General features: G+C 45.5%; 1 protein-coding gene across 1 annotated transcript; it reads right to left on the minus strand.

Annotated features, from left to right (window-relative positions):
- Nucleotides 1–853: 853 nt before the first annotated feature.
- Nucleotides 854–21541, minus strand: LOC308672173 (cell surface glycoprotein MUC18-like; the record flags this gene model as incomplete). The annotated part of the gene is made up of 16 exons (XM_081334864.1): nt 854–923; nt 2081–2203; nt 3340–3463; nt 4322–4354; nt 5472–5604; nt 7709–7833; nt 7930–8071; nt 8295–8410; nt 9558–9696; nt 10815–10942; nt 12572–12751; nt 13363–13450; nt 14609–14679; nt 14807–15026; nt 16304–16434; nt 21475–21541. The coding sequence occupies 16 exons, from the start codon at nt 21539–21541 to the stop codon at nt 854–856; spliced, it is 1890 nt and encodes a 629-aa protein (XP_081190990.1).
- Nucleotides 21542–27712: the final 6171 nt, after the last annotated feature.

The raw sequence follows: 27712 nt of genomic DNA on the forward strand, positions 1-27712 counted from the left end.
TCAAAGCTTCAGGAAGTGAGAATTCACGTGAGGACAGTTTCAATATAATATGGTGATTATTCAGAAGCCTTTAAGCCTACCAGTAAACAGGTGTTGATGAAATCAGTTACTGAGATATTCAGTGAATCAACCAAATCACAAACTCTTCTCATCTAGGAATCCAACATGAAGGAAAGGCTTGGCCATTATGCTTTGAAGTGAGGAATGCGACCCAATACAGGCAGAGGATGTCCTTGCCTCATACAACATTTTGGAAACTCATCATCAGCAACAATCCCATTTATCAAGAAAACTGAAAACAATGGCTAGAGAAACTTTTTTTTTTGCAACAGGCTATTTTTCATCATGTGCTAGGCAGAGCAGGATAGAAGCCACTGATAAAGCTAATTTATAATATATATTTTTATACCTGCCTGCCTGCCTGGTTGTTCCTTCCCCCATAACACAAAGCAGAGTTTCCTTTCTGCTACAGGCCAACATTTTCACAAGGATCCCTTGCAGCAGAAACAGGAGGTGGGAATGAGAGGGAGAAGGCAGGCCGGCCTGTCACAGCCCTGGACAGATCACCTTCCAGCTCTCAGGATGGGCTCCCATGCGAGACTTGCATTCTACCCAAATTAGGCCAAAAACTCCTTCCCCAACTCATCCCTCCACCGTGGGGGCAAATGGGAGATGAGCCTCTGGCTCTAGGAAGAAAAGACATTCTCCACAAACTCTAGTTTCCTTCCTGCCCCCTCTCAGTCTGCTGCCTTTGCAGGAGAGTGGCAATTATGCTAATTCTCTGAATGTATTGCAGGTTCTTAACATTTGCACCCATCCCTTCCACTCCTTCCCTGTGACAGGGGAGGCCTTCTCAGACTACAGCCCCGTCAGGAACAAGGTGGAAGCCACAGCCCCGGATGATGGCAGTTGCAGTGAGCGGCCTGTGGGAGAGCATGGGGGGGGCGCTCATCTCAGGTGGTCACCTGGTGCTTATGCAGGACACTGTTGAAGACACAGCACAGCACAGAGCTGCGGCTCTGATCTCCGCCTGGCTGGGGAGGCCCAGAAGGCTCTGCAGGAGTCCACCCCGCTCAGGGGGCTCCTTTGCCACTCCCTGCCACAGGTATGAGGCCACCAGCTCCAGGGTCAGCCAGAGTAGGGGGTCCAGTGACTGAGCTGGTGTCAAGACGGCGGGGTCGCCCTTGCTGTCTGATCCCAATTCGCAGCCATCCAGTTCCTGATTGGTCTCCAGGCCAATCAGGATTACAGATTTGGAGGGGACCTTGGAGGTCTTCTAGTCCAATAACCTGCTCAGGCAGGAAACTCTATATCATTTCAGACAAATGGTCATCCAATCTCTCCAGTGATGGAACACCCACAACTTCTGGAGGCAAGCCATTGTTCTAACTACCAGGAAATTTCTTATTTCTAGGTTGGTTTTCTCCATGGTTAGTTTCCATCCATTGCTTCTTGTCCTGCCTTCAGGTGCTTTGGAGAATAGGCTGACCCCTCTCTTCTTTGGGGCAGCCACTTAGATATTGGAAGGCTGCTATCTTGTCACCTTAGTCCTCCTTTTCACTAAATTAGACATGCCCAATTCTTTCAACTGTTCTTTGTATGTTTTACCCTCCAGCTGCCTAATCATCTTTGTTGCTCTTCTCTGCACTCTTTCAAGAATCTCAACAGCTTTTTTTATATCATGGTGACCAAAACTGGATGCAATATTCCAAGTGTGGTCTTATCAAGGCATTATAAAGTGGTATTATATCCACAGCATTTTGCTAGTCCGCTAATTTAGTCACGTTATCAGAATGCAATAAGATTCGTCTGGCATGAACTGCAATACCCAAATTTCAGTACAGCTAAAGCCAGTTGCCAAGGGGGATTGGGTGTTTGCATTTCTGATAATCAGGGCAAGTCAAGGCTGGAGAGCCCCTGACTCTGTAATAAAGGGTCCAGTCCACTAAGAGGGGAAATGCACCCCAAATGAACGGAACCAATCCAGAGAGATGGCGGATGAAAGGTGATGCCCGGAGTACACTGCAGGAAAGTAACCCACCCCCCACCACACACACTTTCAGCTGCATTGTCTCCCTACCAGGACACTTTGCAGTCTCTTCTCAGAGTTTGCTGGTACTCTGCAGAAGGCTCCTCTTCTTTAGGAAGTTTGTCTGATTTTACTTCAAGTACAATCTTGTCTTTGTGATCTTCAGGCCTCGTCCTGAGGGGGAAGAGGAGAAGGGAGGAAGGCAAGAGCGTTGAGACAGATCCAAATGGGTCTCTGGGGAAGGGGTCGGGGATGTACTACAGATCAGAGTGGGAGGGGCGCCCTTTTCTTTGATCCCCATTTCTTGCTCAAAAGATTGAGCACCGTAAGGCAGAACTGCTCAACTCTAGTGAAAGTACCTTCAACGGACACTTTTGCTGAACTGGACACTCAGATTAGGTACAGATAATCCTTGACTTACAACTATTTGTTTCGTAACCAAAGTTACAACAGCACTGAAAAAAATGATTGATGACTGCTTTTCACACTTATAACCAATGTAGCATCCCCATGGTCAGGTGATCAAAATTTTGGCAACTGGCCTGTGTTTAGGATGGTTAAAGGGACCCGGGATCATATGATCACCTTTTGTGACCTTGTAACAAGGAAACGCAATGGGGAAGCCAGATTCGCTTAACAACCATGTTACTAACTTAACAACTGCAGTGATTCACTTAACAACAAAGGTTGCAAAATAGGGCAAAGCTAACTTAACAACTGTCTTCCTTAGCAATGGAAATTTTGGGCTTATTTGTGGTCCTAAGTCAAAGGCTATCTGTAATGGCCTTGGCATCCAGTAGGAGGGAAAGCCGCAGGATAGACAAGTGTCATGCGAAAGATATCTCAGTCCATAGAAGGAGGAACGGTGGTAAGCATTTTAGTAGGAAACCTTCCTAGTTTCGGGGAAAGTAGAAGTATAGGAGGGGGTTTCAAATTCACAAGAGTTGCTCTAACCTTACAATAAAGGTAGTACTCTTGGTTGGTGCTTCTTGTCTGGATTATCTCAAAGGGCTAACATCAACCTTGTAAGTCTGAAAGGATTCCCCCCTCCTTGCCTTTTCCCATCTGGAAAACTCTTCCCACACTTTCCATTGAGATCCTTTTTGCCTAAGGATTGTCTAGGCTGGACTCTCCCCCTCCTGTCTCCCAAGACCCCTTTAGAGATAAGGGGAGAGTGAAGATTCCCGATTGTTGCTCTGGGGGGAATGGGTCTGCCAACAAAAGCCAGCTGCTAGGTGTGTGAGGTTGGGAAGTGTGTGGCCTCAGATGGACCTGCAAAGGGGAAGTGACTGGAGTTGCTCCAAACTTACATTTCTTTCTTGCCGCAGGCCAGTTTGCCTTTCTTGTGCAGAAAGTAAAAGACAGCTCCCAGGGTGGCGATGGCCAGGAGGCAGACAGTGATAATCACCCCTTTGCTCTCCCAAGTTAGGGTCTCTGCGAGGAAAGCAGGCAGAAAGGAAACCAAAAGAGCACTCTTGGCAGGGCTCGGCATGATGCACAAGCAAGGGCTGGGTTTGGAAAAGGAGCCTTGCTGGGGTCTTCAGAGCCAGCTCCAGGGTGGGGGAACTTGGCAGAGGGGGAACAGGGCTGGCTGTACAACCAAAAGGCCATCTCTAAGTAGGAACACACACACCTCACAAATAGGCACCCTCCACTTCTGGTGGGGTTGCAATGGTGCATGTGTAGAATTCTCCTCAGCTTCCAAGCTGGTTGCTTAGTGATAATTTGCACTTACAATGGACCTCTCTGGGGATACTTATGAGGGTTCCTAAGTTCCAACGGGTGTCCCTTCCATGGTCACGTGACCACCCCGTCAAGTACTCTGCAACAGCCTGCATTTGTAGCAGATTCCAATGTCCCGTGATCATGTGACATTTGCTTCTGGTTTTCATTTTAACTGGCATTTACTCCCGTTTTCAGGAAAACCAGCCCCATAGCAAGCCATCAGTTCACTTAAACATTCACTTAACAACTGCCATAGCCACTTTATGACTGTGGCGTTTTCTTAATGACTGCCACAAAAAAGATCACAAAATTGGATCAGTCACATTTTATGACTATCATAAAATGACTACCACTGAACAGGCTACATTATGATTGCAAGTCGAGGGCTGCCTGCAGTGTTTTTCAGCCTCAGCAACTGTTGCTCCCAGACCTCCCCAGCCAGCATGAAAAACGCTGCTCGGCAGCCTCTTTGGCGAGTTGCAAAAGGGGCATCTGCAGGGAAGGCAGCCACAATGATGTTCCTGCCTACAATGCTTGTTTGATGGTGGCTAAAACAGCAGTACTTACCCGCCTTGTCAGGATGGAGTTTTGTTTCCGGCCCTTGAAAGGAAAAAGAGACATGTTGGGTACCAGGCAAGTAATGCCTGCTTGGCAAGTAATGCCTTGACCTTGTTACATTCTGGAAAAAGCATCCAAGAGGCAAGATGGGGTTGGGGGGATTCCATGCAAGGTTTTCAAAACTGAATTGGCCGTGATCAAGGCCTCCTTGGGTCCCCGTTTGAAAACCATGTGAACCTAGTTTACTTTTATCTTTGACTGGCCTATTGTTCTGGTTTGGCATACTGTATCAAGCTGGTATATTTTTTTTTCCTGACAATGCAACATCAGGTATAAACTTAAGAGAAATGAGTTGTAGGTAGTCCTCGATCTACAACTATTTGTTTAGCGACCGTTCAAAGTTACAACACACTGAAAAGTGACTTATGACTGCTTTTCACATACAATCATTGTAGCATCCCCATGGTCACATGATCAAAATTCAAATGCTTGGCAACTGGCAAGGTTGCAAAAATGACCTTAGGACACTGTAACTGTCATAAACACAGTTACAGTGTCCTAAGGTCATTTTTGCAACCTTCTGACAAGCAAAGTCAATGGGGAAGACAGATTGATTTAACAATTGTGTTATTAATTACAGTGATTCCCTTAACAACTGCAGCAAGAAAAGTCTTAAAATGGGGTAAAACTCACAAGTGTCTTGCTTAGCAATGGAAATTTTGGGGTCAATTGTGGTTGTTAAGTCAGCAACTACCTGTAATTCAGTAAACTGAACAAACCATCCTGTCACCCAGGCTACTGAAAGGAGTTCCACAAGCAATATAAATTACGAATACATCATTGGAGTCACTAACTTTTCCCATAACTTATTCAGGAAGGAGTAGTTGCAACTTTTTGGAGGAAAGGAAACATCCAAAAGGTGAAATAGAAAACATCAGTAATAAATGTCAGGCTGAAGAGCCTTTTCTGGGTTTTGCCCTCACCAAGGCTTTGAAACTGTGCAACACGGGCCAATTTTTCTAAACAGAATTTTATTTTGGAAAGCTGGAGATGGTTCTAGCAGTTTGCAAATGCTCTAAAACCCAAGTTCGTTCCAAGCTGGATCAGCAAAGAGTATGAATGGTTTTCTTGACCAGCAAGAGACAGGAGGGCCACTTACGAAGAGGGAAGCGCTGCTCCTCTGACCCCAGCTCATTTTCAGCAATGCAACGCAAGCCCGACTCCAGGACTTCCTTGGTGACCAAAATGGAGAGAGTACTGTTGTACCGGTATTTCCGTCTGGATGTGCGAATCTTTAGAAAAGATGGGACAGTTCATATTTGGTTCAGGGAGATTCAATAATGTGTTGGGTTGTTATGATTTTTAAATGGGAGAAATGCAGGAAAATATGACCAGCAATCCCAGGAGAGTTCGCAGATGGTCCTGGACTTAGCGACCACTCAAACGTACGACATACTCTCTTGAAAGGGACTTATGCCCGGTTCAAAGTTCTAATGTAGCCCCCCACCATTTAACTATGTGACTGCATTTGGACACACTGCATCTATTTATTTATTTATATTTATAATGAGACTTGTATGCCGCCCTATCTCCCGAAGGACTCAGGGCGGCTAACAACAATAAAATACAAATGAATACAAATATTAAAAAAGAATTAAATTGTATCAAAGTCCCACCAAAACCAATAAAAACATTTAAAATCATACTTAAAAACCCCATTATCATCAGTCCAGGTCGGCCTGTTGGAAAAGATATGTCTTAAGATCACGGCGAAAGGACCGAAGGTCTGGGGCCATCCGGAGCTCCCGGGGGGAGTTGATTCCACCAAGCAGGTGCCCCCACAGAGAAGGCCCTCCCCCTGGGGGTCGCCAGCTGACATTGTCTGGCCGACGGCACCCTGAGGAGGCCCTCTCTGTGTGAGCGCACAAGGCAATGGGAAGTCGTTCCTGGCAGTAGACAGTCCTGCAGGTATCCCAGGCCTAAGCCATAAAGGGCTTTATAGGTAAGAACCAGCACCTTAAATCTCACCCGGAGAGCAACTGGTAACCAATGCAGCTCACGCAGGAGGGGTGTAATATGGGAGTATCAGGATGCTCCCATCACAACCCGCGTGGCCGCATTCTGCACCAGCTGAAGTCTTTGGGTGGTCTTCAAGGGCAGCCCCATGTAGAGAGCATTGCAGTAGTTGAAGGCCCTCTCTGTGTGAGCGCACAGGGCGATGGGAAAACGTTCCTGGCCATTTGCACTGCCTCGCAGTCACAGGATCACAATTTACAAACTTTTTGCCAGAAATCAGGGCTTCCTTTTTATTTCTGGCAAAACCCAGCCCACAGCAAACAATGGCTTTGCTTAACAACAGCAGCATTGGCTTTATGACTGTGGTATTCACTTAGCAATTGCCACAAAAGAAGTTATAAAAATGAATCTAGTCCACTGGTGAGGCACTTTTTGACTGTTACGACTTATGATCATAATTCCCAGGCTTAATTAGTATTGTAAGTTGAGGACTATCCATACAGGAGAAGCCTCTACACATTAGCTCTGTTTATTCCATTGGCCTTTTCAACTATTGGCTTTGAAGGATAAGAGAAGCATTGATGGTTTTGAACTTTATGGTTGGAGAAGATTCCTGAGAATATCAGGGACAGCCAAGAAAAATAGTCACAGAATCATCGAACAAATTAATCCAGAATTCTCACTCAAGGCAACAATAATAGGGGGTGTTATTTGTCAAGAGCCCAGGCTAGTTTACCCCCAGATATCATGGGCGCTCCATCACTGGATATTTTTAAGAAGAGACTGGACATTCACCTGTCTGAGATGATATAGGTTCTCCTGCTTGAGCAGGGGGCTGGACTAGAAGACCTCCAAGGTCCCTTCCAGCTCTGCTCTGCTCTGCTCTGCTCTGCTCTGCTCTATTCTATTCTATTCTATTCTATTCTATTCTATCAGCTTTGCTTTCATTGGCTTCTCTTCAAACCCCTAATTTGGTCCAGTTTGGATCTGTTTAGGAAGATTTACCCTGTTAATGGACTAGATAGTCCCAAGCCTTGTTTATATCTTTTCTTTCAACAGCATTTTCCCCAGTCTGGGCAGCTTTAAGATATGTAGACTTCAACTCACAGAATACCCCAGCCCAGCATTGCTTTACCCTACTCTAGTGACTGGAAAAGGAGAAATAAACAAATTTTATAAAGAGGAATAAAGACTAGCCTGCGGCTAGCATAATCTTAGCCAGCTCTTGGTGGGCAAGAGTGGACAGAAGTTTAGTTCTAACCTTTAACTGGAAAGTAAATGAGGAATGGGGGAGAGGGAGAGAGAGAGAAAGAGAGAGAGGGAAGGGGAAGACTGAAATAGGAATCTAGTCATTTTGGGAGGCCAGAGTGGCCCAATTACCGTGCCCTTTGTTGTACTCCACGAGATGTTCAGCTGAGGCACCGAGTGGAAGCTGCAGGACAGATCCACCACCTCCCCTTCCTGCACGTTCATGTTCTGCTTCCAAGGTAGCTTCCGGGGCTTCGCTGCAGGGGAAGAAAGATGCTGGGCACTCCCTTGTGAGCCCAGATGGGCTGGAGGGAGACGCAGGCAAAGACTACTGGCTGCCACACTGCGCTTACCTCGAACGGCAACAAAAATCTTCCGGGTGCGCACCCAATCTGGGAAGTCAGGCATCATCACCCTGCAATTGTATTTGCCTGTTTCCTTATAGGAGATCGACATCAACTTCAGGATGGCACCGTCTGCAATGAGCTTCCCTTTCTAGAATGAAAAAAAAAACCCCGCCCCTCCCGATAACCTTGCTTGCTCTTCCCATCTTTTCCAAGCCACCACGTCCTCCTGACTTCCACAAGATGCAAAGAAAACTCTTCCCATCTTGCATTCCTGCCTTGCTCGCCAACTTTACCGCCGTGTAACTGTCAAGGTAGTCAATTTGTGTGACAAGATTGCCCACACTACTGGACACTACAGCCCACAAAAGTACCTTCTGCCACTGGAATTTCAAAGGTCCGGATCCTTTGGTGGAGCAGGTCAGGACCAGGTTTTCTCCTTCACTTGGTTCCTGGTGTCCAGTCGGGAAGATTGTGGGCACATCAAGGTCTGGAGGAGAAAAACAAGCTTGGCCCTATCTCTAACCCTAATATTTTAGAAAGAACATTAAATCATAGGGCTGAAAGGGACCCTGGAGATCTTCTAGTCTAACCCTCTTCCCAAGGCAGGAAAGTTTATTCTACTCTGGACAAATGGTTATCCAATCTCTTCTTGAAAACCTCCAGCGACGGAGCACCAATAACTCTGGGAGGCAAACTGTTCCACTAATTAATCCTTCTGACTATCAAGAAATTCCTCCTTATTTCCAAGTTGGATTTCCCTCTGACAAACTCCTACCCATTGCTTCTTGTCCTGCCCTCATATGCTTTGGAAAATAAGTTCATTCCCTTTTCTCTCTGACAGCCCCTCATGTATTGGAAGAAAGCTATCATATCACCCCTAGTCCTTCTCTTCGTTAGACTAGACTAGACCCGGGCATTTTACAGGCCACAGGCCTCATCCAGCCCTTTGACTATCCCTGTCCAGCCCATTGCAGTGATGACAGGAGGGAGGGAGCAGCAGCAGCAACCCTCAATTACAGTCCCAGTTTCTCATATGTCCCCTTGGGAGAATTAATTGCCCACCCCTGGACTAGACACACCCAGTTCCCTCAATCATTCATTGTATGGTTTAGCCTCCAGACCCCTTATCATTTTTATTACTCTTCTCTGCACTCTTTCTAGGGTCTCATAGCAATCAGAATTCCATGCATATTCCAAGTGTGGCCTTACTATTGCAGCATATCGCTTCTTGTGATGCTGACATTATCCCTCTGATGATGTAATCTAAGACTACATTGACTTTTTTGGCTGCTGCAACACACTGCTGGCTCATACATTCAAGTTCGTTAGTATCAAGAGACAGAATTTCACAGTGTTCTTATGAGAACCTACAACAAACCAGAAACCTTCCTGGAATCTCAGCAGTGTCTGTCTTTTGACTTGACCCACCTTGAAGGGTTGACAAACACCAAAGGTTTATTAATAATGCAGTAGCAGCCACAACTGAGAAAAAGCTATTTCCTTTTGATGAGAAACGCTTTGCCACCAAATTATATCCACCAAGGGGATATAATTTGGAACTGTAACTGGAAGTTCCCAACAAGAAGCAAAGTTTGTCGATTTCCTTTGAAATCAGAGAACAGGAAGCTACTCACATTTTACCAACAGATTCACGGAGCCGATTAATTCCTCAAGGGTCTGAAAATCTAGGGCTATGCACCAGTAGAGACCACTGTCATTTCTCCTGACACTGGAAAATGACAGCTTTCCATCTGGAGGCGAGTAAATACTGTCCTGTTCAGGGCAAAATTGAGAAAGGGGAGTGATACAGCTAGATCTCCATGAGAAGGTTTCATAGATCCAGTTTCTCACAGGAATCAGGAAGCCATTCAACAGGGTAGGTCTGACCTATATATGCAATTCAGTCAAGTCGGGAAGGTTGCATTCACACAATCATACATGGTTGTCTTAAACCATAGCTAGCAATCCTGTAGGGTTCACGGACTTGGGCAGAAAAGCTGTCTTCTCAGGAGTCAAGTGTCTGCACAAACCTACCCCTTACAGCCTCTTTCAAAGGGCTCTTAGCAGATTGGAGAAAGGATGTAATCGGTTTCTAGGCCTCATGATTTTGGAAGGAAGCCTGAAAGCCACACACACAGGTCCTGGGGATGCCATTACATAACATGAGGAATTGTTCAAAATAGAACTGAAGGGACTATCGGCTCCTCCCCAGATTACAGCTTCTACCATTTTGTTCTGTCAACTCTGATCATTTAAATCAATGAGCACTTACAGGTAGTTCTTGACCTACAACCACAATTGGGACCACAACTTCCCTCGCTAAGTGATTTGACTGTTAGATGAGTCAAGCCTGATTTTACAACCTTTTGCTGTTGCCATTAAGTGAATCTTGCTCCACTGACTTCACTTGTCAGAAGCTCCCTAGGAAGATGGTGATCACGTGAGCCTCAGGTCGCCACCACTGTCCTAAATGCAGGCCGATTGCCAACCCTCCAAATTTTTGGTCACATGCTAATAGGGATGCTGCAAGGGTCACAAATGCAACGACTGGTCATAAGTCACTTTTTCGGTGCCTTCATAATTTTGAATAATTAAACAAATGGTCGTAAGTCAAGGACTGCCAGTTCTTTCCAACAGGTTACACTGCGATAGACAATTTTTGAACTCCTAGGAGCCATTTCAAGATTTGGGGGTTAGTGTCCGAGTGACGTTGTGAGCTTTTCTCCTTTTAAAAAACACAAATTAAGACTCTGCTGGGGATGCAAGCCCATGTCATTGGGTATGTTATTTCCCATCTGATGACGGCAGGAAGCGGCTACTCAGGCGCAGTTATGGAAGCTGTCAGTAACTCCACTTCCAAATCAGAATGAGGCCTGGGAAAAGAGGCTCACCTCCGACTTGAATATGGTGTATTTGGGTGGTGGGTTCCCGTCACCTTTGCAGACTAAGGTCACATTGTCACCTTCCTTCAATTCTGGGTTTGGGTGGTCCAACACAAAACTGAGGCTCTGCGTGGCATCTGAGAGAGAAGCAAAGCAAAACCATTCACCTTCTGGAATAAGCTGTCACGAATTATGGGGTTTGAAGTCTATCATGGCTTCAGAACATCAGTAAGGCTGGGAAAGCAGGGTTAAAATAGTTAAAATATCCAGATTTCCCTGACCAGTTCTCAATCTGGATCCCATTCTGTTCCAATACTTTATTTAATGTGCTGCCATCAAATGCCTTGTGGGAAAAAGTTGTTTCTTCTTCTTCTTGTGCCATATCCGTTATCGGACGTTGGTGATCATGTTGGCGATCCTATTTTTATCAGCAGCTGCACGAAAAAGTGCTGCTGAGTTTTATCCAAACCAGTCCCTTAGATTTTGAAGCCACGATGTTCTTCTTCTGCCTGGACCTCATTTGCCTTCAATCTTTCTTTGGAGGATTAAATGGAGTATGCCGTATTTTTCTGGGTGTTGCATCACACGTCTGAAATATTCTAACTTTCATTTTTTATTTGATTTGGTGATTTCCCTTGGCTTTCCCAGCCGGCTTATCACCTCCTCATTTCTGACCTTGTCAACCCAGCTTACACTAACAGCTGCCTGTAAATCCACATTTAAAATGCTAAAAAAAGTTTAGGTTATTTTAAAAATAATCTTTGTTGTTTTTACAATGCAATAGAAAGGGCCTTGGGAAAACCACCAAGCTGAAAATGGGATAGAAATGAAGAAATATCCAAGTATTTGTTTTCATTGTCTATACATACACACACACACACACATATATAAATATGCATTTGGATGTGTGTGTATAAAATCAAACAACCAATTAGTAAATTAATAATCTATATAGTACAGCAAGTGGCACCACTTAGCTGGCTTTGTCTGGCCTTTTAAGCTAAGCTGGGTCAGGCCTGGTTCATGCTTGGATGGGAAAATTCTAGGGATATCTAGAAAAAACATCCAAAAAAAATCCAATGGTGAATCACATCCATTACCAAGGAAACTGTATAGATGAGCCATCTGGTTCATCACAGAAATTTCATCTTACTCTTGAGTCCAGGGATCCAAGCATTATACATAAAACACAGGTTATGGCTGTCCTTTGCTAACCATATCCCCATGTTGTACATATTCTATTTGTAACTCACTTTAAGCATTTTTCCCCAAGAAAATCCATCTAGAGGTAGTCTGTGACTTATGATTGCTTGTTTAACGGCAGTCTGAAGTTATGACAGCTTCACTAAGAGTACTTTACAGCCTCAAAAGAACTTATGACCATGGCAAAACACCACATATCCCCAATCACATGATCCCAATCTGAGTACTTAGCTCACATTTATGACTAGTTGCAGTGTTATGTGGTCATGTGACCATGATTTGTGATTTGTCTTTTTTGCCAGTTTCCAACGAAAAATGCCATTAGGAAAGCTGGTTTTGTACTTACGACCGTTTCACTTGACTTAGGGACAGGACTTGGTTTACAACTTAGGACAACGGTAAAAGTGGTGGTAAAATTGGATCTGGTCACATGGTGACTCAAGTTATGACCGCAAAAGGTTATAACGATCATAAGTCGAGGACTATCTCTAATCATTTCCCAGGGTAATCAAGTGCTGTCTCCTAGGGATACGAGCCAACCCAAGCGCTGAGCCCAGCCTTACAATAAAGGCTGATTCTGAAGCTCTCCGACATGGCAGTCTTGTTCGTTCCCATCAGCATATAACTGACTTGGCAGTGAAACTGGGCTTTGCGATCCTCTTGCGTAACTCGTGACGAAAGCACACTGCGGACAGTGATCAGCCCACTGGGTTCCGTGGCGACGGTGGTGTGAATCCCTATTTCTGGTGGAGAAGGAAAGGAAAGAAGGACAGAATGTGTACAAAATGTTGAGAAAACGACTGTCATGACCCAACAGTTTGTTTGGTCACACTGAATTAATCCTTTTTGAGATAGGGGATCAAGGATTAAATCATACATGTGTAGCTAATGCTAACCGTTTTAGCCAATGCTGCCCTATTCAGAAGTGTTGCCCACTCCTAAACCACCAGCCTGCAAGGGAGAGTCTGAAGGGTCAAACCCCACTTTTCCCTACTCCAAAGCAGGAGGGTTTCCATCTCATTTTCTCCTTGACTTACCAAGTGTGGCATTTTTCTTTCCTGTTGTCTCTTCATTTGCTTCTCTGCCAAGATGCAACCCCCCCCCCCCCGCATGCCGTCATCCACACACATTGCCCAAATGAACTAAACATTTATTGCTGGGGACATCAGTCTCCCCTGCCCCCAGAAGCAGCTGGCATCATTCCCACTCCCAGGACAGGAAAGAGGAGAAGAAAGTCTAATTGCTCTGGGTAGCAAAATGCCAACCTACAGAAAAGGACCCCTCCTTTTACCAATGACACTGGGAGCCTTCGGCTGGCTCCACATCTGGGATGACCATCAACAGGAGGACCTACCTTCATCTTTAGGGAGCAGGAGGTCCCCGTTCTTGTACCAGGTGATGCTCGGAGCTGGGAAGCCGTTGCGGGCGGTACAGGTGGCCATCTGAAAAACAGAAACATTGACAAGACCCTACAGCTCTTTCAGGGTTCAAATACCAGGTTGGGGGCAGAAATGCATTTTACAATGCCAATGGCAAAACCCCTGGATGAATTCCCCCTGGGCGAGAGTCACCTAATCGGCTTGATTCTAGACAGTTTCTGCAGCCTCAATCAAGCCCTTATTATGTGCAAATTAGCTGTGTTTCTAGGATTTCTAGAGATAAAATTCATGCCTTTTTCTATTTGCCCACCAATAGGTATTTTCAATGCAGTGAGATTTTCTGTTAATGGCAACAGCAATGGGCCAATTTGATAGCTAAGAGAAATAGCACTTCTGAAAAGCAAGTACCTAGCTCTCATGGTGATATCTAACGGGGAAAATGAACCTTGGACTGGCAAATTGCTTTGTCCCACCCTTTTCTTTACCATCTCCCACGTCTAGACTAGCATTAGAAACTGTAGGTACTCTTTTAAGTCACAACAGGGACACAAATACTTTTATATCGGTCTATTAGTCTTACACAATGTAGCCACCCATATGCTGAACATACGACCTAAATTTACCCCAATGTGTGAATTAAAATTAAAAAGTGAGAGTAGCCAGAATTGCATGATTGAAACCCCTTATTGACTTTTTGCGGGAAATAGGAAAAAATGTCCCTTTTTTTTCAAGTTGGTCGTAACTGAACCATCGCTAAGCGACCAATCATGTAACTTGAGGACTACTTATATCATGAATCAAAAAAGAAAATGGTATATTTATACTGATTTATACTACCCATCAAGAGTGAGCCGCAAGAAAGACAGAGTGTCAGAAAATACCAACCCTGAAAGGCCTCACAGTTTTGCCCAAAGCCCCCACTGTTTTGGAAATGTTCCTCTATTTACAAGAACAGAGTAACCTTCTGGGTAGGGTTGGAATCTGTCAGCAGTCAAGAGGGCAATGCAGTGACCACGTTTAAAAAGCATGAGAGACCATTGTGCAATTGCCCCCTGGCTTCCTTGGAGTTCTCCCTGCTCCTGGCCACACTGGCATGTTTTCAAGAGAAGCTGGGGGCCCTCAGAGCAGAGAAAGCTGTGAGCAACCCGAGACCCAAAGCTCAGGGGAAGCACCGTGCAGACCTTCTCAATGCAGCACCCGGCAGCACAGAGTGATCCCTACCTCTTGGAATGGGAGGTTGAAGGGTTGCGATCCACCTTTTGCCAGTTGAACTTCAGGAGCTTCTGGGGCTTCTGGAAGAGGAAAGGGCCAAGGCCGAGGTCAGGCTGTGCGGCAGAAGAAAGACGCCTTCCATCGCTTGGACCTGGCCTGCAAACTCCCTTAACTGAGAGGTGGGCTAGATGAGGCTCTACTACTCACTCGAGACTTGCAGCTTGGTCTGACTGTCAGTCATGTTAAGCCAGTCGAGCCCCACCTGGCAGATGTAAGTGTTTGCATCTTGCGGAGTGACCTTCTGGATGACGAGAGAGAAATTCTTGGTGATGCTCAGACGGTCCCTGTCCTGGTTGCTTGCCCAGGCTTCCTTGTTTTGGAACACAGAGACGATTTTCTTCCATGGGACTTCCCCTCTCTGGAATGTCTAGAAAAGGGGGAGGGGCAGGGTAGGGAAAAGACTTGTAAAGGATCCACAGAAGATGGGCAAAAAAGTCACCAGGGCAATTACCATGGTGCCACTGAAGCTCGGACTGGTTTTTATGAGCGCCAAGTGTGGTGGCTGCTGTCTGGATCACGCTCTGTAGATATCCGTGGAGGTGGAGCATTTGAGGCTGCAGCTTCCAAGCTCTGAATGAATGACTGAGAAGGTGTAGGACCAACCATACTATTCATGGTTGGCGGTACATAGACACTCCATGATAGCTCTGGTGCATTTTTCCAAGTAAAGCCAGCCAGATGACACTGATGGAAAATTCACACAGGATTTTCACACATACCTACAGGTAGTTCTTGACTTCGTTGAGCAACCATTCAATTCACTTAACAACCATGATTCACTTCTCAACTGGAGTGATTCACTTAACAACTATGGCAAAAAGGTCAGAAAGTTGGGCGTGACTCACTTAACACCCACCTTGCTTAGCAACACAAGTGTGGTGGTAAGTTGAGGACTATCTATAGTTGCAATTGGTTTGAACAAATCTTTAATCTTAAAACTGAATTACAATCCAAAGAAAACAGCACATTCCAACTAATCAAATTGACATTACTGAAAATTTCTTAAAAGAAGGACCCAGCCTTTTCCTCCAGACTAATTTTAAAATAAATTACCATATGGTGGCAGTTTTGAACTTCCTGATCCGAGGAAGAAACATGTTTAATTCTGTTTTAAGTAAGTCAATCTATTTTTAAAACCTATCAATTCTTGCAATTTTTTTTAATTACAAAAATTTAGAGCAGGTAAAAAGTCATCTCTTCTCATTTCACTGCTTTGCCACTCCCATAATAATTTGTAGCAGTAGTAGTATTTATTAAACTTGCATGCTGCCTGATTCCGAATAGCTCTGGGCAACTCACATCAATAAAAAAATTCCAATGAAATCAATACATGATAAAAGATAATACATGGCAAATGTTGAAATTATATAGAACTCTGATTTCTGGAACCATCAGTTGTGAGGCTGTCACTATATCACACTTCAGAAAAATTTGTAAAATGTGAAATTTCATAAGAGACCAAAGGAAAATTGGGCTTCATGATAACAAAAAGATAAACCTACAAGAACAGAACATGGAGATGACACAGCATAACTGCCCCAAAACTCTGTGTAACTCAGAATATCCATAATTTTCATACTTGGCAAAACTCTACAAAAACCAAAATTTCATCCCCACACCGAAGCAGCTTATTTTTTGACTTACAGAGAACCAGTTGATGTAAATGTAGCTTCTGTTCCCTGGGATAGAGAACTGACAGTTCATTACAGCTGTTTCCCCTATTTCTGCTTCTACCACATATGGCATTGAAACTGTCACATCTGCTTCTGCTTCTCCTAAGGGAGAAAAAGGGAAAAAAGAAACCAAAGTTAAAAGGTTACATTCCCACCTAGCTTGCTTTCTGGGATCCTCAGTAATGCTACCAGAATACCAGGTTTCAATCATTTCTCTGGCTATTTTTGTCCTTACTCAGCCAACAATTGGAGTAGCTGCAAAACTGAATGCATGTCCTTGTTCACTGCAATATGAGGCTACCAATGAGTTTGGGTCTCCTCGTCTAACCACTCACTCATATTCTCACTCATTGGTCTTGGATCTTGCAACATTATACTGGGCCATATGTACTTTACTGGTAGACCTCCACTTAGGACTGGTCACTTAATTAGTGTTAGAAATTATGACAAAATAACAGAATAACAGAGTTGGAAGGGAGGTCTTCTAATCCAACCCTCTGCTCAGGCAGGAAACCGTATACTATTTCAGACAAATGGCTGTCCAGTCTCTTTTTAAAAACTTCCAGTGTTGGAGCATTCACAGCTTCTGAACGCAGGTTGTTCCACTGATTAATTGTTCTAACTGTCAGGAAATTTCTCCTTAGTTCTAGGTTGCTTCTCTCTTTGGTTAGTTTCCATCCAATGCTTTTTGTCCTGCCTTCAGGTGCTTTGGAGAATTAAGCTGACTACTCCTTCCTTGTGGCAGCCCCTTAGATATTGGAACAGTGTCATCATGTCACCTCTAGTCCTTCTTTACATTAATCTAGACATACCCAATTTCAGCAACCATTCCCTGTATATTTTAGCCTCCAGTCCCCTAATCATCTTTGTTGTTGACAGACCATCCAAGAGCTACTTATGGTCCAATTCCAAAGTTTTGACAGTTCATGCGACTGCATTGTGGGTGCTTGGCAACTAGCCTGCGTTTACGGATATTTGCAGTATCTTGTGATTACTCATAACATCCACCATGACTTTCAACCATAATTCCAGACTCAACTGTGGTTGTAAGTCAAGAACTGCCTATATTGGAATTGGCTATTAGAACAAATATGGTGGTGCTCTACCTCTCCTGATACTTAATAGTCCAGTAAATCTGGAAGAGCTCAGCCTGAGCCTCTTCAAAATAAAACCTTTTTCCCAGGACTTAAAAGAATTGTCTCACCCTCTTTACATAAGTCAGGGTTTCTCAACCTCAGCAACTTAAAATATGTCTGACTTCAAATTCCAGAATTTCTCAGCCAGCTGGTCCACATATCTTAAAAGTTGTTGAGGCTGACAAACACTGGCCTAGATAATGGACCTTGCTTCCTTCCATCAAGGTCATCTTCCTTGCTCTCTACATCAGAAGTCCTCTGCATGAATACATCCCCAGATGAAACGAAACAAAATGAAATCCATCTAACCAGAAACTGGAGGCAAAGATCTCATTTGCATCTCTCATAAAGTTGTAAAAAACAAGGAAAAACTGCACACCAACCCACGCGTGTGGTCAATCATCACAATCAACGGATGTATTTTGAAAGCAATTCTCCCTAACTTGGTGGGGTTCTCACAATATTTGAGATTTCATTATAATTAAGCCCAACTCATCTGAAGGGTACTATAAATGGAAGGAAAATGTGCAAGGTTGCAAGAAGTAGCAAAGCTGATGGTGGTTGGCCACCTTGGAACATATACTGTGTAGACCTATCAGCTGTCAACTTAAAGGGCACTACTCAGATCTCCAAGGAGATGCTAATTAACAGTCACCCTTCTGCCAGGGATTTCTGCAACCATTAGGCTGATAGTACTTGCAAAGTTCTACTACATTCTAAAGCCATACTAAAGACTTTGTTGTGGGTACAACTAGCGGCTTGAAGACAGGGCCAAACCTATAGCATATGGAAGGATGCTGAGAAGGATGGCAAACAAAAATGGGACACAAAGGTTCCTTCTATAAGGTGGGTCCAGCCATTTTCCAACTGTAAAGTATTTGTAGCAGGCACTTTGCCCTGTGCCCTGAATGATGAGACCATGCTCACTTACAATGCTATAGAGCATAGACCCCTAAAAGATTTCCTGAAAGCAGAACAGAAGGTTGGTCAGGATGAGAAGTGTCATCAGCCAAACACAGGAGGAGAAAAGAAAGTCAGGAAAAGATGCAGAAAGATGCGATTTCTTTACAGATAAACATGGTTTGGTTCTGGGGTGAGAGGGCAACCTAAGGACACATTTCCCCATTCTTTACATTTTGGCATGTGATTCTTCCGTGCCTACAGAGGGTGGGGTGAAAAAAGAATATACATTCTTTAACCGAAACTCATTCCAAAAGTCATAGTCAGTCAGCACTCCAAGAGCCAGTGTGAGGTACCCAAGAAATGTACATGTTGTAATTTTCCATTTCTGTTAAAGGAATGGGCATATAGAGGCACTCAGCTAAGATACATTTAGGAAAAGAGATATAATAAGCTGAAGGAATAGAGAGGAATTATACACTGACTTAAAGGATACTTTTAGAATAGCGCACACTATTGTAGAATAACATATAGCTTATGAATTCATTTAATATAAAGCTTGTTCTTTATAAAAACTGCTTAGAGTTAGTATTTTAAAGTATAAGAACCAAAGTGCAGCTATGTTAAACTGAAGCATGAACTCTGTTACGCACATAGCTTCTAGATGCAAACCAGGCATTCTTATAGAAAAACAAGGGAAGACATAAATTTTTTATAATTGCAATTATCCAGTTTGGGTAACAGTTCACCTTGTAGATAAGGCTATACCCCAAGTTACAAATCATGGCACAGAAAAGGGAGTGAAGATAAAGACAGGAACAAAAGGGGCATTTGATCTAATAATTGGAGGGTCTGCTAATTGTAATGGTTGCTAGGCGGTCAGAAAGCATGTGACCGGGTGGGCCTATCAACTGGGCGTGATGTATGGGACAGGGTATACAAACCTATGCAAAAATTGATTCAAGTGTGGACTCTGGGATTTGCCATTGCCAAGAGTTCCACCGGTTTTTTCAAAAGCTTTAATAAAACTTGTTTTGTTTTCCGACACCCTTGGAGTTGAATTTTTATCCCTCACACCAGAGGACTTGGTAAAGACAGGAAACTGATTTTCAAGGCTAATTAGCTCAACTGAAAATCATCTTTTCAGAAAACCAGAAAAGGAAAGCAAGCAAGCTTCCATAGGAGGCTGTGGAAAGCAAGTTTCCAAAACTCTATGGTTGCAAAAAAGACCCGTTTGCAATGCCCCTTTCTACACCTACATCCAATAAAAGGCCAGTTGACTGATCTTACTTTTATAACACGCCATGTTGCATGAAGCTTTTCATCAATCCTAGTAACAGCAACCTGGGGGGGGGGGCGCGAAGGGTTTGCACTTAGGTCCCGGCCGTCAGGAGTTTGCAAAAGTCACCCGACCGAGGTTGCAGCAAAGCGGCCTCCTCGGGAAGCGAGGCGGAGGCGGGGCGTCCCAGGGTATCCCTTTCCTATTACCTGAGGTGGAGGGCCAAGATTTAAATCCTTTTCGCCCTCCACCGCCGCCTTGTGCCAACGAGGACGGGCGGTGCCCTATGGATGGGTGGCCAAGTGTCATACATCAAAGGGGGGGGATTTAAGGTGCTGCATTTCTGCATCCCCTATATCTGTGGCTCCCCAGCTCCTGTGCAGTGTCCCCTTTTTTTTGCACCCAAACGCACTCATCTTTAATTTTATTATTATTTTAAAAAAATGCTGCCCATCTTTTCCTCCCAGTAGTTGCAAAGTAGCTGCTGCACCCTAGAAGAGAGCAGAGCGGAGCTAGAACAGAGCAGAGCGGAGACAGGTGGCGCGTTCTCCAGCCATAGTTAAAGGAAACCATCGCTCCGTGCAACGTGAACGTAGAGCTGCTTTACGGTGTGTGTGTGGTGCGGCTTATTATCTCTTTTACCGCGAGCTGCCCATTTGTGCTCCTTTTGCAGGAATTTGTGCTGATTTTCTTTTTAACATGCCCGGTCAAAAGTACATGCAAAAGGTCTGCACGTGCGACACAAAACACACGCGTGTAGGGAAGAAGACTTTAAGGGCGCTAGCCCCGTTTGTGCACCTGGCGGAAGAGGAGTTCCGTGCAAAGAGGCGAACGCAGAAGCGAGCGGGAGCTTCGTCTCTTCCTGAGCTAATGGTGGAGCGGGCAAACCCGCATGCTTAAGCTGACATTTCCGAAGCAGAGGTTTAGAATTAGGGCTCTGCTCACTTGCGTGTCAGACCGCCCCCCTCTTTCCGAAGACCTGGAGCGCAGAGTCCAAAGCAGGAAAGCAGGCAAGGAATTTGAGAAGAGCTGAACTCGGGTATGTTCCCGGCGGGTGGAGTGGGGGGAGCGGAAGGAGGGCCTAATTCAAGTCGAGTTTGGCGACAAGGCTCTGAATAAGATTTCGCCACCTCCCCCCCCCCCGAAATTCCAGGAACTCAACCCTTTGGGAGGAAGACCATCCTGGATCAGGTTGGAAAAAATGGAGCATTTCTTTGAGCAGCGTTTCCCAACCTTAGGAACTTGAAGATGCGTGGACTTCAACTCCCAGAATTCCCCAGCCAGCTATAGCTGGCTGGGGAAGTCTGGGAGTTGAAGTCCACGCATCTTCAAGTTCCTAAGGTTGGGAAACGCTGCTCCAACGGTGCAGACGGAACTACGCCTCGCTTCTCTAGCCCCAGAAGGGTGACCCCCGGGCCAGCCCAAGCCGTCCCCCGGAGGTGGGCAGGCCAGGCAACCGCACTCCCGGGCTGGGTGGCGTTCCACGCAGGCAACGGCCCGCTTAGAAGCCCTGCGCCAAGGGAAAGAAGCCGCGCGCCGGACTAGAGAGCGCAAAACGCGCGCGGGACTAGAGCAGCGTTTCCCAACCTTAGGAACTTGAAGATGCGTGGACTTCAACTCCCAGAATTCCCCAGCCAGCTATGCTGGCTGGGGAATTCTGGGAGTTGAAGTCCACGCATCTTCAAGTTCCTAAGGTTGGGAAACGCTGGACTAGAGAGCGCAAAACGCGCGCGCTCTTTCCAGGCACCGCGCACCAAGCGGGGGCAACTGCAGAGGCTCCATCCTGCCGGGAGCTGGGTCTGCGAGGCCGCCCCCCCCTCACCTCACCTCTGCCGCAGGAACTGGCCAGTACGAGGCAGCCCAGCGCGAGGGAAACTAGCCGAGCACAAGCCATGGTCTCCCGCACTGCGCGCCGACTCCAAGGACGCCCAAGTGCCCGGAGCCTTCACCGGCGAGAGGAGGGGCCGCGAGGGGAGGGGCCACTTCGAGGGGAGGGCGCCCGGGACGGCCCGCACCCCCGTGAGACTGGGGTGCAGCAGTGCCCGAAGTAGAGGGGGTCAGTTGACGTCGAGTCTGGGAAGTTTCCAGGTGTTGGGATGGACGTGCAAGCAGCTTGCTTTCGCGTATCTTTTTTTAAAAATTCCATTTATATCCCGCCCTTCTCCGAAGACTCAGGGCGGCTTTCAAGCTCCGAGGGCAACGCGCGCAATTGTCGTTTTTGCAGCCCGGGCCAAGCGGCCGAGCTGGCATCGGCCACTCAGAGCGTCCATTCTAGTTTTTCAAGACAGCATCTTTGTTGTAAGCCTAACCCCTCTCTCCCTATTACGGTCGATAAATGAGGACTACCTTATACGTGAATCTAGTCCGTTGTCATTTATTCAACAAAACATAATTAAACAGATTGCAGCCAGTGCCTTTCTGGGCCTTATTTAAATAGAGTAAATGAAGAGCAGAAGGGATTCTGCAATTGCTCATCTTTCTGTTTTCCTATGAAAGTTGGGGAAAAACCGATGCCCGGGAGCTGAGTTTTATGCCACTCTCTGCAACGGCTAGACTTTTTGAAGTTTTGCTCCAGTTCCCTCAATCCATTGAGGATTTTTCAAGAGCCTCCAGTGTTAGTACAAACACTTTCAGGTACGCACTGCTCCCCTCCCCAATCTGATTCTCCCCAAAAGAGAGGCAATTCATAGCAGAAGAGAGATTCAGAGGGGGGGGGGAATGGCTTACCTGATTCACACTTCAGCCACCATGAAAAGTTGCAGCACTGCCAGGCTTGCTAGCGCCTGCATGCTTAGTATGACACCAACCTGTTCTCCAGCAGCATAAAAAGCTCTTCTCACTCTCCCTTGCAAGGAAATGGGACTTTGAAACATTAATTCTGTATAATTACAGACAATCTGCAGTGGGTTTCTAGGGTCTACAGAAGAGCTGGCTTGGCATGGAATATTTTGTGAACAATGTCTATCTTATCTCTACCTACTCACCCACCTGTCTGTCTGTCTATATATTTATTTATCATCGGTCACCAGGATCAAAGATTTAGTCTTCCAAGATTTTGGACTCATGCTGTAGCCCATCCTGGAGGGCTAAACCTCTGGTCCCAGTGACTGACCAGATTGGTTTCTGCAGCATCATCCTGGGACACATATATTTGTTTTCATTTTAAAGAATGTAAGTCGAGGATTCCTTATATTGTTATTATTGGGCTAATTGTTGTGTTCTTTTGGCAGGCTGATCAGCACTGGAGGATTGTTGGAGCTCAGCTATAATTTGTTATCCTACTGCCCCCCTCTTCAAAATGTTCCCAGAGCTTTGTGAGCATTGACATTCCCAGGGTCCCCTTTTACCACTGAATTGGGGCAAAAAAATTGCTCAGCAGTGTGTGAAAAACAGCTGAAATACCACTCGTGAAGCAGCACATGTAATAAATGCTGTGCTCTTTGCGAAGGACCCTGTTTGGCTTTCTGCTGCTTCAAAGCAGACTCGGAATGATGAAATAGTCCTTGAGGGTTTTTTTACAAGATTGTTAAAAGAGGCAATGCATATATTTTGGTAATAGCCTAAAAGAAGAAGTCTTGCCTGTTTTATTTTATAATCCCTGCATTGATTGCTTCACCTTCATTTGAATAAAAAATGGCATTTTTTTGACATGCTACCATAGATGGATTTATTTAATAAAATTTGAGAGAAGTAACATTTTTCTTTTTTTAAAATCCAATTCTTCATCCACAAATGAACATTAGCTGATATTTGTGAACAGAGAATAAGCTGTGCTTCAACACACTGGAATTAAGATACAAACTGTAAAATAGAAAAGACCAATTAATTTTTTTATTATTTTGAAGGGTTCTGGAACAAAGGGAAATTGTTTAGTCTTAACTGGAGCTTTTCCACCAGAGAAATTTCATGCAAACTTGGGAAACATGTACATAGATGCGATATACTGAAGGAGGGAATATGGGAGTGTACAGGAATGATTGATGTCTTTCTTATGATATAATGGCTCTGTTGTCTGATTTTCATTGGCTAACAAAGTTTATAAAGCAATGCTACCAATTTTCTAAGTGCCTGGCACTTCTGGAAGTAACTCAGCTAGCATTCCAGATTGCTGTCCACCCAGCTGCTTAATTTGATCAAATAAAGTGATGCTTGATCAAGAAGTCTGTTTGGTTTATCTGATTAGATTAATATGGTATCTCAAGTTTAAGTAAGGGACTGGGACATTACATTTCATGATTAAATTTATTTCCCACCCATCTGGCAGTTGGAGTGAGTGACTGAGTGACAATAAAATGAGCAAATGAAGTCTGTATTCATTTGTAGATATAAAATGTTTTAAAAGTCATTCCTTCAGCCGACTCCATAAGCATAACAATTCATATCTACCTTGATGGTTGACCGTGTTGTCACGGGACGCCTTCAAAACTGCATTCTCAAAGGAATCAAAGAAATGCTCCATTTTTCCCAACCTGATCCAGGATGGTCTTCCTCCCAAAGGAAAGAGTTGAGTTCCTGGAATTTCAGGGGGCGGGGGGGGGGAAGGTGGCGAAATCTTATTCAGAGCCTTGTCGCCAAACTCGACTTGAATTAGGCCCTCCTTCCGCTCCCCCCACTCCACCCGCCGGGAACATACCCGGGTTCAGCTCTTCTCAAATTCCTTGCCTGCTTTCCTGCTTTGGACTCTGCGCTCCAGGTCTTCGGAAAGAGGGGGGCGGTCTGACACGCAAGTGAGCATAGCCCTAATTCTAAACCTCTGCTTAGGAAATGTCAGCTTAAGCATGCGGGTTTGCCCGCTCCACCATTAGCACAGGAAGAGACGAAGCTCCCGCTCGCTTCTGCGTTCACCTCTTTGCGTGGAACTCCTCTTCCGCCAGGTGCACAAACAGGGCTAGCGCCCTTAAAGTCTTCTTCCCTACACGCGTGTGTTTTGTGTCGCACGTGCAGACCTTTTGCATGTACTTTTGGCCGGGCACGTTAAAAGAAAATCAGCACAAATTCCTGCAAAATGAGCACAAATGGGCAGCTCGCGGTAAAAGAGATAATAAGCCGCACCACACACACACACACCATAAAGCAGCTCTATGTTCACGTTGCACGGAGCGATGATTTCCTTAAACTATGGCTTATGGAACGAAGTGTACGTTTGCAAGTAACCCTTGTCCAGGGCTGCAGGGCACGTTGTTCTCCAGGGGCAGCCTCTGTGTGGATGCGTGAATGTGTGAATGTAGCGCTGATTGCTTCTAGGGTCGAACGACCCGCTGGAAGGAGAAACTGGCTTTGCTCCGGGTCTGGTGACGGAGCCGTCGGAGTCTCGGAGGAGGCCGAGGAACACCTGCACCCTTTTGGGGGACTCCGGCCGGCTGAGCTGCAGAGAGGGGGAGGGGGCGCGGACCGGGGAGCGCATGCGGCGGAGGCGCTCGATGGAGGGGCAGGGAGGGGCGAGGCCCCAGATCAGATCATCCCGAGCTTCCCGTCGTTCGGGGATGTGATCTGGCCCTTCGCTGCAACGGCCCGTTTAACAAGCCAGTAAGTCTCCTGCTAAACATCCGTGCAACCTCTTTGAGAGGAAGCCCTTGCGCGTAACGGAGTCTCCTTTAGGATAACCCTGGAGAGACTCCCCACTGTTGGCCGGAGCTGGTGGAGCCCCCAAAGGAAAGCAAACGTGCTCCTCCATAAGTTGCTGTAAGTTTCACACGCTGCTTTAAAGCTCTGGTTCAAAAAAAGCAAACAAGATTCTGCACAACTTAAATTGGGGGATGAAGCTTGACGATCTGCATAATTCTTTTGGTTTTGGAAGTCTCTTGGGCGCGCTTGAAGCGCGAATCGCTTCAGCTTTGCAAAATGTCATTTTATTCGTGTCCCCCAGGGGTCTTCAAACTTGGCCCTTTTATGGCTTGTGGACTTCAACTCCCAGAATTCCTCAGCCAGTTTGAAGACCCCTGGTGTCCCCGATAGGGAATGAGGCGAAGCACTTGTGCATTTCAGCATTTTATGTGCCGATTTCCCCTTTCCGTGATAAGCTGAAACTTTTATTTTGCGTTGAATATTTGCCTTGCACTTTAAAGTGCTTCTAGGACCAAAGAGCTTTTGCAAGGAGAGCAGCAACAATAAGGGCAGTCAGTTCAGCACTTGCATTCAAGGTTAAGAGAGCCCTGTAATTCTCCCTATGGTGGCCAGAACTAGCCCTTGTACTAAAAATGGAACTTGACCAAGGCAGAATGAAGTGGAAAGAGCAACATACACTTGATGCAGCCCCAAACCGCTTGGCTGGGTTGATTAAAGCTGAACACGTTTTCCATGCTGTGCATATTGTCCAGGGAAATGTGATTCACCCCACTTTATCTTTTTTTTCAACTGCTTTTCTCTTGCCTCAAGTCAGCCACTCCTGAAGCCATCTGTGTTTTTCCCCAGATCCACATGGTTGTTCCTCTGCAGTCACATCTGGTTTAAGGAAGGGTACCCCACATGGCCCAATGCAAATATTCTTCCCACTGGTGAAAGAAGGATGAGACTGTAGTCACTCCTTTTTCTACCACAGCATGTTTTTACATATATCTTGTCCACCTATCTATGGAGGTTCTCAGTCATCCAGGTCATAGTTGTCCCAAAGGTGCTTTTTTCCCCCTCTAAAAGCAACTGGACTTCCTTGATGAATGAAGGCAAATATGCATGTCCCAGGATAATGTTGCAGGATCTAATCTGGATCAGTCACCGGGACTAGATTTTTTCTCTTCTGAGCTTTTGGACTCGTGTTGTTGTTGTTAGCTATGAAGTCGTGTCCGACCCATCGCGACCCTATGGACAACGTTCCTTCCTGTCCTCTACCATCTTCTGGAGTCTATTTAAGCTCAGGCCTCCTGCTTCAGTGACTCCATCCAGCCACCTCATTCTCTGTCGTCCCCTTCTTCTCTTGCCCTCAACCTTTCCCAGCATGAGGCTCTTCTCCAGTGAGTCCTTCCTTCTCATTAGGTGGCCAAAGTATCTGAGTTTCAACTTAAGGATCTGGCCTTCTAAAGAGCAGTCAGGGTTGATCTCCTCTAGGACTGACCGGTTTGATCGCCTTGCAGTCCAAGGAACTCGCAGGAGTCTTCTCCAGCACCATAGTTCAAAGGCCTCAATTCTTTGGCGCTCAGCCTTTCTTATGGTCCAGCTTTCACTGCCATACATTGCAACTGGGAAGACCATAGTCTTGACTATACGCACTTTTGTTGACAGGGTGATGTCTCTGCTTTTTAGTGTGCTGCCTAGATTTGCCATGGCTTTCCTCCCGAGGAGCAAGCGTCTTTTAATTTCTTGGCTGCAGTCCCCATCTGCAGTGATCTTGGAGCCCAGGAAAATAAAATCTGTCACTACCTCCATTTCTTCCCCATCTATTTGCCAGGAATTGAGAGGGCCGGATGCCATGATCTTGGTTTTTTTAAGGTTAAGTTTGGACTCATGCTGGAGCCCATCTCCAGGGAACTGCTCTCTAGCAGTGTGTGTGCTGTTCTGTGTCTGGTATTTATAGAGCCTGTTCTAAGTGGGGTTTTGGATGTTGATTGGATTGTGTTGATGGCTGGCTTTTAAGTCATTAGCTGTTTGCTTGTGCTGCCCAGCCCTTGTTCATTGCAGTGTGAGATGGTTAGACAAGTGATCAGATGAGGATACCTGAACTCATTGCAATGAACAAGAACACACTTTCAACTTTGTAGCAACTAAGTTTGTTGGATGAGCAGACACAAAAACAGCCAAGGAAGCCTGGGAAACTCCTGTCAGTCAACAGGAGTACTGATTTACCACCAGCCTATCAAGTGCTTAAAAGGTGAGAGCTGGGCAGCACAGGCACTATAAATACCACACACAGAACAGCACACACTCTGCTAGAGAAAAATCCTAGATTTCCTTGAAGATATTTCACTTCTCATCCAAAAAGGTTCTTCAGTTCTAACTGGCAGAGAATTGAAAGGATTTCTCCTTTGTCTGGCTGACAGCAAAGACTAAAAGTCTCTTCCATTCCCCACCAATTAATAGAATTGAAGTTTCTTGGATGAGAAGTAAAACATCTTCAAGAAAAATCAAGAAAGTC

This window comes from Vipera berus (genome assembly GCF_964194415.1).
Source record: "Vipera berus genome assembly, chromosome: 9".
NCBI lineage: Eukaryota > Metazoa > Chordata > Lepidosauria > Squamata > Viperidae > Vipera > Vipera berus.